Here is a 13554-nt window from a genome sequence, read left to right on the forward strand (position 1 = left end):
AGTAATATGGTTTTACATAATTATTTCACAGATCCTTTTTTAATTAAATGTTTTGGTTACACTTTACAATAAATTCTTATTTGTTAACTATAAGGTCTCATTTGTTAATTTAATTGTTAGTTAATTAGCTAACCAACTTTTAACAATATATTTTAGAGCATTTTAACCATTGTTAATGTCATTTTTTTTTTTAATAAAATAATTGCCTGACTATACATCATCTTTTTGAAATTATCTAAAAATGCTGAAGTCCTCCGAGACCATTTATCATAACCAGTCATTACAGTCATTACCAGAAGAGGACAGCATTAAATCGTGAGAATCAATGAGAGTGAAGAAGGTCAGTAACAGAATTGCAGCAAACAGATTACAGCAGTATTCATATTTTTATAGCATTAGAGGTGAATGACAGTTGAACTGTTTCATAATTAAATTCTCCTCATTTCCTGTTTACACTCATGGTGTTTGGGGGTCAATATGACCCCAAACATTTACTGAGTGATTGTAAAAAAAAAAAAAAAAATTTTTATACATATTATATATAAATGTTTTTGTTCTCATCTATAGCTTTATGCTGTGATTTGGGAGATATGAAGTATTTTTCTTACTTCTATATATGTGTGTATATATATATATATATATATACACACATATATTACTGTGCAGAACCCTTAAGCTCCCAGGTCACTGGCAGAGAACTCGAGCTTGGAGGTAAAAAAAGAAAAAGAAAAGAAGACCACCCACTAGGCTGAGCGGGGAAATATTAAAATATTTCATACAATTAACGCAGCATATATAAAGATTATAAAATACATATTCATTCAAAAAATTTAATATTTCAAATGTTTGTCTTTTTTGTAGTTTTTGATGTTTTGAAGAGTCTGTTTTTACAAAATGGCACAGAAATGTAAGACACATCTAAAACTCTAAGGCTTAGAGTCAGTCTGTAGTTGCATATTATTTATTTTAATGAATGAAATGTAAATAAATAATAATAATAATGTGTGTGTGCATGTGCGTGCATTAGGTCTCACTCACATGTGTTCTGTGTTCTGCTAAATTCTATGAAAATTCTCTGCTGCAGCCACACCTGTATATGTGTGTGTGTGTGTGTGTGAGTGTGTAAGTGAGCATGTCCATTCTACATTGCATTTGTGCTCTAGTACCAGGCCTTCATTTCTGTGTGGAAATGTTCAGATTTATGCCAGATTTACTTATTTTATTTGAGAAATTGTATTCTATCGCATTTTCAATGTGGGGTCATGAGTGTGACATTTTTTTTACATACCTTCACAACATCCAAATCAAGCCCAGTTTGTGTGTGTGTGTGTGTGTGTGTGTAGATAATGTAGAAAAAGTCACAAAATCTTATGCCACTGAGATGAAGGGAACCATGTTTTTTAACCCAAAGGTTCCAAAGAGGTTATATTGACCCCCAATACCATAGTATAATAGTATCATGGGAACATAGTGGTATTTTCAGTTTAATTAAACTTCTGTGGTAAGTTAAATGTTTACATTTTATATGCAGTCGGTTATTCAGTGACAAGAAAGAATTATTACCTACGTACACAATTAATAATGCACTTAATTAAAACAGCACAACAATAATAAACAGGCACAAAGTAAAACCTGAACAGTGCAAAATGTATAGATCATCACCTACAGGGAATATTACATCTCCATTATTCATGAGAAAGGTCCTGAACTGCTCATAAAATGGTTTGATTAGTGAATGATCTGTGATTTTGTTATAGATGAGGGGGCTCTGGGGAGATTTATTGCTAGAGATTTGCGTCTTGGTGGATTCTCGGCTAGTCTCCGTGCATCTTCCTCTTCCTCTCTCCAGAGCTCACGCTTTTTCCACTCTAACTCCTCCCTATCTTCATAATTCTCCTCCAGCTCTCTCTCCTTTCGTGCAATCTCTTCCTGTCTCTCCTCCAGAATCTTCTCTTGTTTTTCACGTATCTTTCTCTCTGAGCTCGGGTAAAATGACGTTTTGTAGCAGCTTCTGCCATTGATGGCCACCAAGGCATCAATCTTCTCCAGAAGTTTGGTCACTTGCTCAAAGTTTCCCATGTTCTTGTTATTGAAGAACACAAATCCTCCACTGCATGTGCGGATAAAGTCTCTAAGGTCTTTGTCTGAGCTGGCGATCACATCATTTGGCATTTTCCCCTCTAGTCGATCTCCATGTGTGAACAGAACAACTGTGTAGTTCCAAACGTTCTTCCCGAACATGTTCTGGATTAATTTATGTATGTTCTTGTCCTCATTGGTTAAGTTTCCCACCGGCTGAACCAGCAGAAACACGTGTGGTCCTGGCTTATAGAGCGAGATAGATTTCATGATGTCCCTGATCACCTCCTTCTCCATTCGATTGATCTTATTCAGTCCTGGCGTGTCGATTATGGCCACGGGTCGGTCGTTGATGCTTCCAGAAGCTCTTTCACAGAACTGTGTGACTCTGCTCAGCTGCATGTCCGTGTTGAAGGCGTTACATCTGAGGATGGTGTTTCCAGATGAACTTTTTCCAGACCCTCTAGCACCCAGTAACATGATGCGTACTTCCTCTGCCTCAGCTGGAAAAAGATCATGCACAGTACAGTATGTTGAAATATATGTGTATATATATATTTTTTATAACATTTTTTTTGTGTGTGTTCCATGGGAGAAAGTCATACAGGTTGGAATGGCATAAATATTCATTTAAACGGGCGTTTCACCCCAAAATGAAAATTCTGTCATCATTTTCTGGCCCACATGCGGTTCCAAACCTGTATGTCTGAGAAACACAAATGAAATTTTTTTAAAGAATGTTGGTAACCAAACAGTTCTGTGTTCCTTTGACTTCCATAGTATTTTTTGTCCATACTATGGAAGTCATAAGATACAGTTTTAAAAACAACACAAGGTTATATGATTTAAAGGGGTCATATGATGTTGCTAAAAATAACATTATTTTGTGTATTTGGTGTAGTGAAATGTGTTTATGTGGTTTAAGGTTCAAAAAACAGTCTGTGAGTCAGAACAGCCGGCATTGTAGTCTACTCTACCAGGATCAGTAAACAGTCCTCCATAAAATGCATTGCACACATATTGAATATTTGGTTTGAACTGTTCTGGAACAGTTTTGTAAATACAACTTAACCACTGATTTCTAGTCGTGTCCTCTTTTGGAAGGCCAAACAAAGTAGTTTCGGTTTCACAACGAAACACAGCTTCACACACAGCGGGCTAGAGTGAGCGGCGGCCGGAGGGCTTGAGAACGGCGTGGCCGGTGGATTCGACGAAGGAGCGTTCGGCGGGCTTGCGGCAACCACATGTGACGACCCCGGGCTGGACTCCGCTTCGTGAAAGCCGATCCGGCGATCAACAGCGCAAAGTTGTAGTATTTCCTCAGCAACCAGCACGGATCAGCTCTAGGCATGACAAAGCAGATATCGTCCTCTTTTGGAAGACCAAACAAAGTAGTTTCGCTTTCACGACGAAACACACAGTGCCTTCATGACATGGCGGCGGCAACAACAATACTACAGCGAGAATAAAAGTTACGCCTTTTTTCTTTGCGTGAACATTTGGGCGGCGTTAAGCAAATCTTCCCACATAGTGACATAGATATGTGGGGGCGTGTTAGAACGAGCCGTTTTAGGTAGGCGTGGTTGACTCTTAACTTTTATAAAGAATATCTCTTTGGATTTGAGACTTTAGTCTTTGCAACTTTACAGATCTTCTTTATGCACCAAGAGCTTGTAACACTCCAAAGAGAAAGGAAAAATGGAAATCACATCATATGACCCCTTTAATGATTGACAGGTCTTTCTCCAGAAAACTGACTGAAATCCTCATTGTTCAGACTTGTGTAGTTCACATTGTTTCCTACTGATTTCATTCAATGTCAAACATTATCTCTGCACCCAAATATATGTATTATTGTACTCATAGGCCCGAGCCCCTGAGCACCCATGGGAAAAACTCGAGATATTCTCTATTCTCTATAATGTGTTTCCATCTGTGCCCTTCTGGATGCGGTTTCTACATCTCTCCCAGCGACTGTCTGGCACGATCACTGCGTTCAGTGTTTGGGCCATGCTCACGTTGAAGTAGCCCTCGTGGATGGTTCATGTTCCGCTTGCGAGGACATGGCCATAGGCACGTTGCACTCGCGGCTTGTGTTCTTTTCTAAAAGACCGCCGGTCACCCCGAACTGCTTCCAAAGTCACTAGAAGGCAAGCCTGCAACCTTTAGCCAAAAAAGCGTAACGCTAATGATAATGCTTCCGGTTTGTCAGTACGTGGGAAAGAAGATCAGAGGCTGTTTTTTTTATGGATGTCAGTGGAGGAGAGGCTTCACTACGCTGAATAAACAGCTTTTTAGAGGAAACAGCTTATCATTTAATGAATCGAGAGCCTATCGGCTAATCTTCAACATGTTTTACACTAAACAATACTTTTGGATTTAACTATTTTTAGAGTTTACACCGAAAAAAGGCCGTTTTATAAGAAAAGTCACTGATTTTTTGCGACAGGTGGGATTCAACTTACGCCACTTCTCATTTATTCCTATAGTATCAGTAAATGGCGATTGAGTGTCGCACAACTCTGACTGAAATTCATTGACTTCAAGGCTGTAATGTGATTGGTTATTAAGGCACACGTGATCCGAGTTGACCGTTACGCTCAATAGTAAGTAATACAGACCCTCTCAACTCCCTAAAGTAAGACAATTGCCTTGTCCAAATACCCACATTTGCGGTCTTGGCCACTTGAGAGCGCGTACGCGTGACAGGAAGTAAGTGCGCACGACTGTCCCAGTTCTTAAAAACGCCAAAGTGCAGTGCCCTTAACGCACACTAAATCCACACGATCTTGCTATTGGAGGCTTAGTGTATCCCATCATGCATCATGTTCTGGAAATAAATCGTGAGACTTTTTGCCAAGATCGCGAGAGGTCACGGAAACCTTTCCAATGTAAGTTAAATATGAATAATAATTAGATATTACATATATTTTGGTAGTAAAACAAAGTGCTTCACGTTTTATTGGTGCAAAGGTGAGTAGCCTATATTTATTTTCTACATCATTTGCAACTGCTTTTTATCACTTAATTAGAAGCGTGAGAAATTAAATTGTGTCATCTGTTATAGGGACTGCTGAACAGACATTTAAAAGTTTATTTTAAAATGCAAAGTATTGAAAATAAAAATTAAAACTGTAAACACTTGCGTTTTTACTACACTATAAGTGTGTCCCATCAGGTAATGAAAAGTTGTATACACACTTGGGGTCTTCATCCTCACTTGAACACTTGGGCCAAATACAGGAAATACGTCATAGAAGTAGTCAAGTGATCAAGTGCAAAGACTGCAAGTGTGGGTATTTGGACAAGGCAAATCTCTGCTGCTTCCCAAATTTTGATGCTCTCCTACTTCCGGGTAAGAGGCCACAGCAATGTGCGCCGGGGAAGCGCATGATGAAACAAAAGTTTCTCACACTTCGTGTCCTCTGGTTGAGCTTCCGGATGAGTTTGAGGGCTCGTCTCAGGGCGAGTTCAGTTTCTCATTCGGGGCTTGTGATGAAGATGAGCGGTCTCTTTGCGTCTGCGAGGCATCCGTTACACATTTTCCCTGTATGTTAACATCAGTATTTATTACTATCGAATGTCTGACTAACTTACTTGACTCTTGGTAATGTATTTTGCAGTGTTTCTGTTCGCGAACTGAATTCTTCATCAAGTGCACCATCGCTGGAAAGAAAAAGACTGGAAAACGAACACCAAGTTCTAAGTTTCAAGGCCTAGTTATTGACACTTTTTGCTTCCATCGGAATGAATTCATTCTGATTGACGAATCTGAACGTAGTGTTTACATGTGCGCATTTATATGTCACAAGCTTCTGATCAGATTGAATCTTTTGACATGCGCACAGAGCACACTGCATGAATATGTCGCATACTATTTTAGAAAGCACACTTGATATTTATCTACTTCGGGTCCTAATTAGGCGACGACCAGCACATGAACTGTTGTGCTGTGCTGCTTACTTTTACTGCTTTATAAAGTGCCCCTTTTCCTGCACCCAAAACCAGTCATCTGTTGATGAGAGTCTTAAACACGGACTGGTGGGACGTTGTCCTGCTCCACTTCACAGACGGTAATTGAAAGCAGAATTTTAGAATGACGGGACACTCATTTACGACACTTTATTCACCAGGAAGAACAGCTCGTTCTGTGTGTCATACATCATTACGCTATTTTTACGTCACTGCACATGCGCAGTACTTTCCAGTTTCGGGTTTCAATCCGATCAAGTGTTTACATGTCCTCTCACTCGGATTACAGGAATAAGCACCCTTTACAATCCCATTGAAGTTTTATTCGGATCTGGCCAATTCAATCCGATTGACGTGGTTACATGTGACTTATTTTATTCTGATTGTGCTTCTAGTCCTATTACAATCGGATTATTAGGGTCCATGTAAACGCAGCTGAGTGATAAGCCCATATCATTTGCTCAACCATATTTGGTTTAATATTTGCGCTTTCAATAAAAAAGGGGGGGGGGGTGTTACAGAGGTTGGGCACCCACCGGCAGAAGCATAAATCAGCACCTATGATTGTACTTGTTTTAAATAGCTCAAGTAAAACATTGAATCTGAATGTCAAACAACATAAATGTTAAAGGGCTGGAAACTGCATAACTTACTGGTTAAGTAGTAAGCACTTAATATATCAATATACTAAGAGAGAACATGAATTCTGTTTTGAGCTTTGTTGTGTCAGCAATGTTCTTATGCCCAAAAAGTTGTCCTTATGTTCTTATGCCCAAAAACAGTTTGTAATTAATATCACACTTACCATTCAAGGAGGGTGATTTTGAATTTTCTTTTAAGTCTTGAATATCTAAACCAGATAAAGCCAGATAATTAATTGATTTATTAATAATAATATATACTACTACTAATAAGAAGAAGAAGAAAAATGACAATACATTTAATTCATATAAATCTCACAATTTATTTAGCTTACCTTGCAAAGTTGGTGATTTTGAATTTGCTCTTACATTTTCATATAGTTCATCAATCTCAGCTATGGATGATATTGAAGACACTGAATTTTACATTAAAGTCTTTCTATAAAAGACCAGGGCCCTCATTTATCAACAGTGCGTAATGAGTGCGTAAGCACAGTTTCACGCAAAGTGTGTGATCTACCAACTTGTACTTATATGTAGGAATGTGTGTAAATATAAGGACAAAATATAGAACCCTTTCTACGCACTGTTGATAAATGAGGCCCCAGATTTTTATAATGATTTGATTTTAATGAATTGATTCAGACTTGATATAATGAATCAGTAACTCACAGCCCAGTGACGAGTCCAGTTCAAATGTTTCTTTCTCTGTTTCAGCGCATTGGTTCTCTTCTGAAGTCATCGCTCTGTTTTATAGAAAAGAACCTAAGGAATGAAATATTTGACCACAGTATTTGAGACTCAACTCCTTACTTAATCAGTCTATCTATCTATCTATGATTACACACAGAGATCAGGTGGCTACACAGCATTTGACCAGACCACTGGATTTACAAAAATCATTTCAGGTTTAAGAAGTGTTTCAACATTGCATCAGCTACTGATGAACACATTAATTTTTATTAGAATTATCACTATTATTATGTATTTCTATGTCTTTGGAAGGCTTTTGTCTTAGAAACACATTAAAATGCACAAATTCACAAACTTTTTTGTCATCTGAACCTCCTTCACCTAATACGTTTACTTGAAGTAAACCTGAGATTTTAAAATAAATATTTTAATAATTAAGTAACACATTTGCATGTTAATTGGTTCTCTGATGTTGGTCACATGACATGCAGGTAAACAAAAAATATTTAATTTTCTCAGTTTTTTATTTTGCTTGATTTTAAAATGATTTATTTTAATGTAAAAAAAAATTATGATTTAATTCATTATTCGCTTTTCATTAAACTCACAAACCCCCGTTTGGGAAACCTTGATGTAATATAATGTGTATGGCACTTCATGTCATTATTAACAACAAATGCAATATATTTTCTTACTCTTTGTATTTGTCAATATGGTACAAGATTGTCCTATTTAAATCAATGTGATAAACCAGTTAGGTCAAAAGTAATCGAAAAGTAGTCTGATTAAATTACCTAAAATGTGTAATGTAATGGATTACGTTACTAACTACAATTTTTGTCATGTAATTAGGAATCAGTAACGGATTACAATTTGTAAGTAAACTATATAAAGATGTATTAAAGAAATACTCACAGTGGTCAGAGCTGATGTTTATGATTCTGGATCCACAGACAGAGTGTAGAGTTCTTGAATCTGCGTTTCTTCACCACTGTGAATGACTGAGAATCCTGTTTAACCAGTGTCTGTTAAGGGTTGCACAAGCCCAATGAGAAGTCTTCTATCTGTCTTCTAACAGGCATTTAGATGATAAAAAGAGGACTAAACATCTTTCAGATATGCAAACAATTTCAGTAGTTTTAAGCATGAAGACACTACTGAGTTAAATGGAAGGGTTGCTCATAGAGTATGTTCTTTAGTGTCTCATCCAGTCAGACACTTCCGCTGTTATCTGACACCTTTCTCAGGTATGCTGAGCAAACGTGAGTGGCATGAGCTGTTTTTTTTCTTTGTGTGTGTGTGTGTGTGTGTATGTTTATATATACATAATTGTAGAAATTACATAATTGTCAGTTGAAAAAAAACAAACAAATGGAAATATGGTTATAGTTTAAGTTATAGACATATGGTTATGGTTGAATGCCAAGCAATCCTATTTTGAGTTATTTATATGCCTGTGTCTGGTGTGTCAGGGTGTGATATATGTGACTTGTTTTCAGGAAGTGCATACTGAGATAACACCTGTGAGCCTAAAAGCCAATAACAACAAAAAAAAACATCAAATGGTGTTATCTCTGATTGCCATCTGTTGCTGTTTTCAAAATGTATTTTTCATTCAAATTCAACTCAGAGCTATTCGTGTATATACTATAGTAATAATGTAAAAATATATAATAATATATATTTAAAAAATATATATTAATAATAATGAATTTGATATTTTTTTGTACTGTATATAGAAAACAATGTGGCTAATTTAATGCAACACTAACAATTTCTACTCTCAATATTGCCATTAAGTGAATAAAATGTAAAACTGTGAGTTACTTTGGATGAATAAGGGATTGGTAAAATGACAGTTCAATAAGACTGTTTTAGGACATTTGTGTCTTTTTCACGACCCTCTGAATGGTACGGAACATTACAGTAGATACTTTACTTGCAGTTCAGTATATTCCTGTTGACCAGTGGAGGGGAATGGTGAGACAGGAAGAGACTCGTGATGGGGAAATAACCAGAGCATGTAGTCAAACCACTGTGTTACTCTAGTACTAAACATCCTCCTCAAGAGGTTCAAAAGAAAGAGAGAAGTTCTGTCAGACAGAAGGAAATGAGTCCTCTAAATGAAACAGAGGGAGGAGAAAGACACCAGAACTGTTAAATATACTGTTTAATGTATTTTTAAGCATTATCAGCCTTTATCCCAAATAAAAATTAATTTTCCACTGGTGTTTTAAATATCATAGAGAATGCAGAGATACTATGCGACTCATTTTTCCTTCAGATGTCTATAATGATGTTTCCCCCCCAATCAGTAAAAATAAGCAGATATGCAAATATTTATCTGAGCAAATAATTTCAGATAATAATACCTGACTGAATTTGAAGAAGCTTTTCTTTTTACTTTCATTCTTTTGTCACTTAATAGTAGTGACCATTAAATTTATATCATATTGAATAAGTTTTTTGTAATTGAATGAATTTTGTAATTCATCTAGACTGCAGGGTAAATTTACTTCTCACAATCATATAACAACTTTGTTGTGTTAATATTTAAAAACTCCAAAATTGTATTCAATAACCCCATTTTTAAAACCATTTTGAGCAATATTTATAGTTGCAAAGAGAAATTATTAAACGCAGTAGCTGAGCAAATTAAAACTGTTGGCTGCCTCCACAATATTTTTTTGAATTCAGCTAACAATTTTTCAAATGTAAACGTTTATTCTTCAGATGTATTTCTACTCTGATTCAGCAATTTATTCACAATCATTATAGTGATTTAATTTGAATGAACAACATCGATCAGACTTCATTTAGTATTTGACATTAATGACAGTGGGCTATTTGTGGAAAAGACACAACCTCTAAAGTGGACTAAATGATATTGGGCATATCGATTTCAAAAATAATCCCTAAGCAAAGTCTCTGGCACATATGGCACATATTTTTAAACATTAGCCTACAATAAAAACAATTATTTTACTTAAAGGAAGAAAACAAAAAAAATACATCAGTAGCCTAGTCCATTTTTAACTTTACACGTAGAAGGAAAAATATATATCACACAAGAATCACCCAAGTTTTGTCAAATAATTGTTTTTAGGTGGAATACTTTTGGTCTGATGTGTGCAGTTTGGCTAGACTGATAGACATTTTTTGTTTGGCTGGATTCTCAGCTTTTTTTCTTGCATCATCTTCTTCCATTCTCCAGAGTTCCTGCTTTTTCCTCTCCAATTCTTGCTCAGTTTTGCTGTGCATCACCAGCTCTCTCTCCTTCTGTGCAATGCTTTCCTTTCTACTCTCTAAAATCTTCTCCATTTTCTTCCTGATCTTCCTCTCTGAGGCCGGATAAAAAGACAAAGCGTAGCAGCTCTTTCCATTGATGGCCATGAGGGTCTCGACTTTCTTCAAGAGTTCTGTCACGGGCTCATAGTTTGTCATGTCCTTGTTATTAAAGAACAGGAACCCACCGCTGCACTTATGGATTAAACTACGGAGCCCCTTGTCCGAGCACGCAATGACGTCATTCGCCTCCTTCCCCTCCAGTCGGTCTCCATGAGTGAACACAATGATTGTGTACTTCCAGACACTCTCCCCAAACATGCTCTCGATGAGTTTATGCATGCTTTTGTCATCATTAGTTAAGTTCCCAACAGGCATAACCAGCAGAAACACATGTGGTCCCGGAGTATACAGAGAGATGGACTTTAGGATCTCTCGGGTCACTTCCCTCTCCGTGCGGCTGATTCTGTTCAGTCCAGGCGTGTCGATTATGGCCACGGGTCGGCCGTTGATGTTTCCAGTCGCTCTTTCACAGAACTGTGTGACTCTGCTCAGCTGCATGTCCGATTGAAAAGCGTTGCACCTGAGGACGGTGTTTCCGGTGGAGCTTTTTCCAGACCCTCTTGCACCCAGTAACATGATGCGAAATTCCTCTGCAGCCACAATCATGAAATAAGTTTTAATCGTAAAAGCATAGTTTAATATAACTGTTTAATCCTCATAGTCTGTGCATGGTCGTTTTAATAATTAGAAAAATGTAATTAAAATGTAAGTATCAGAATGACACTACACTCTAAAAAATGCTGGGTTAAAAAGGGACAAACCCAGCTATTGGGTTGTTTTGATCCAGCGGTTGGGTTGTTTTGACCCAGAGGTTGCGTTGTTTTGACCCAGCGGTTGGGTTGTTTTGACCCAGCTATTGGGTTATTTTGATCCAGCGGTTGAGTTGTTTTGATCCAGCGGTTGAGTTGTTTTGATCCAGCGGTTGGGTTGTTTTGACCCAGCTATTGGGTTGTTTTGATCCAGCGGTTGGGTTGTTTTGACCCAGCTGTTGGGTTATTTTGATCCAGCGGTTGGGTTATTTTGATCCAGCGGTTGAGTTGTTTTGATCCAGCGGTTGGGTTGTTTTGACCCAGCTATTGGGTTGTTTTGACCCAGCGGTTGGGTTGTTTTGACCCAGCTATTGGGTTGTTTTGATCCAGCGGTTGGGTTGTTTTGACCCAACTGTTTGGTTATTTTGATCCAGCGGTTGGGTTATTTTTTACCCAGCGGTTGGGTTGTTTTGATCCAGCGGTTGGGTTCAAAACAACCCAATAGCTGGGTTTGTCCCTTTTTAACCCAGCATTTTTTAGAGTGTAAATAATGTTTCCTAATCTGATTATGACAAATGCTTAAGATGCTTGATAAAAGTCATCCTTCATGGTAAATGTTAAACTACATATTCAAAAAGATTTATAATTTTTTTTTTACTTTTTTTGGGGGGGGGGGGGATTTTTTTTTAATGCACAAGTTTTTGAGTGAACATTGCCAAAATTATCCACAAATAATGTTTTTCCCCACTCAAAATCTGAAGTGCATAAGCTCAGATCAATGAGGCCTATGACCAATCATATCTAAAAATTAATATAAAACCTGTGCTAATCGAAAGAAAACAAGTTGACCAAAACAAATTCTAAGATTTGCTGACAATATAGTGCAATGAGAGATTTACAAGCAATTTTTTAAAAGTTTGTAACAGGTTTTTGAACCTTAAACAACAAATTAGTTACAGGATTTTCAACACAGCACAAGGGTTAAAAAGTTTCGATTTGTAAGAAAAATGTGGATGTCATCTCACCATGTTCATTTGTTGATGCAGTCAAATTGGTTTCCTCTTCGTTCGGAAAATTTTCATACAATATTTCATGTGTTGCATCTGTGAATTAAATTACTGCTCAAGTCTAAATAAGACCATTTGTTGTGTAATCTTCAAGAATTTTTTGTAATTAAAAAGACATTGATCTTCCTTATTAACAGTTAAAATGTTGTATGGAATAGTTACTATAATAGTTGGGCTTTTTGAGATGTCATAAGATGTTGTAAACAGACTAATTTGTGTAATTCATTGTGACTCACGGCTGGTTGATGAATCCAATGCAGAATCATTCTCATCTTCCTCAGAGTCATCTATCTCTTCATCTGACTGCTTACTGTCCATCTTATCATGAAGAGTCGTTATTTTCTAATGTAAAAAGAAGAGAATTTCAAGCATCACACTGCATAATATCACAAGTTCCCATTCAGTCAGTCACGTTCAACGTTACGTCAGTGACTGACGAATTGGGATCTCGCCCGAGAGCCCAATCACCTTCGAGTGTTAACTAAACAAGCCAATGACAGTTGGCGTGCGTGTTTCGCCACGCGCACCCCGCCCCGCAGGCTTTTTGAGATGTCATAAGATGGTGTAAACAGACTAATTTGTGTAATTCATTGTGACTCACGGCTGGTTGATGAATCCAATGCAGAATCATTCTCATCTTCCTCAGAGTCATCTATCTCTTCATCTGACTGCTTACTGTCCATCTTATCATGAAGAGTCGTTATTTTCTAATGTAAAAAGAAGAGAATTTCAAGCATCACACTGCATAATATCACAAGTTTCCTATTCGGTATCTCATTTTAAGCATAAACCTCATTACTTTTGTATATGATTTAGTTCAAGTTCAAGTTCAAGTTCATGATCTCTGACCATAAGCCTATATTTGTCACGAATCCGGCCCATGAACTTCCTTCTGCTAGCCATCAGAGGTCACCCTTTCCGATTTTATTGACTCTCGCACTACACACTGTTGCACATCACCCCGGACTACATATCCCATCATTCATTGCACTGATTGCACTCAGC

General features: G+C 37.3%; 2 protein-coding genes across 2 annotated transcripts; both read right to left on the minus strand.

The window, feature by feature from the left end:
* Positions 1 to 1291: 1291 nt before the first annotated feature.
* On the minus strand, positions 1292 to 4157 carry LOC107602301 (GTPase IMAP family member 4-like). The gene is made up of 2 exons (XM_016294765.1): positions 4098 to 4157; positions 1292 to 2582 (listed from the first exon to the last, which is right to left on the minus strand). Exons 1-2 carry the CDS (start codon positions 4123 to 4125, stop codon positions 1729 to 1731), a joined length of 882 nt encoding a protein of 293 aa, XP_016150251.1. The 5' UTR covers positions 4126 to 4157; the 3' UTR covers positions 1292 to 1728.
* A 6330-nt stretch (positions 4158 to 10487) lies between these two features.
* Positions 10488 to 13232, minus strand: LOC107602280 (GTPase IMAP family member 7). The gene is made up of 4 exons (XM_016294741.1): positions 13173 to 13232; positions 12786 to 12825; positions 12508 to 12585; positions 10488 to 11323 (listed from the first exon to the last, which is right to left on the minus strand). Exons 1-4 carry the CDS (start codon positions 13230 to 13232, stop codon positions 10488 to 10490), a joined length of 1014 nt encoding a protein of 337 aa, XP_016150227.1.
* Positions 13233 to 13554: the final 322 nt, after the last annotated feature.

The sequence above is a fragment of the Sinocyclocheilus grahami genome, unplaced genomic scaffold (genome assembly GCF_001515645.1).
Source record: "Sinocyclocheilus grahami isolate Dianchi unplaced genomic scaffold, SAMN03320097.WGS_v1.1 scaffold324.1, whole genome shotgun sequence".
Taxonomy (NCBI): Eukaryota; Metazoa; Chordata; class Actinopteri; order Cypriniformes; family Cyprinidae; genus Sinocyclocheilus; species Sinocyclocheilus grahami.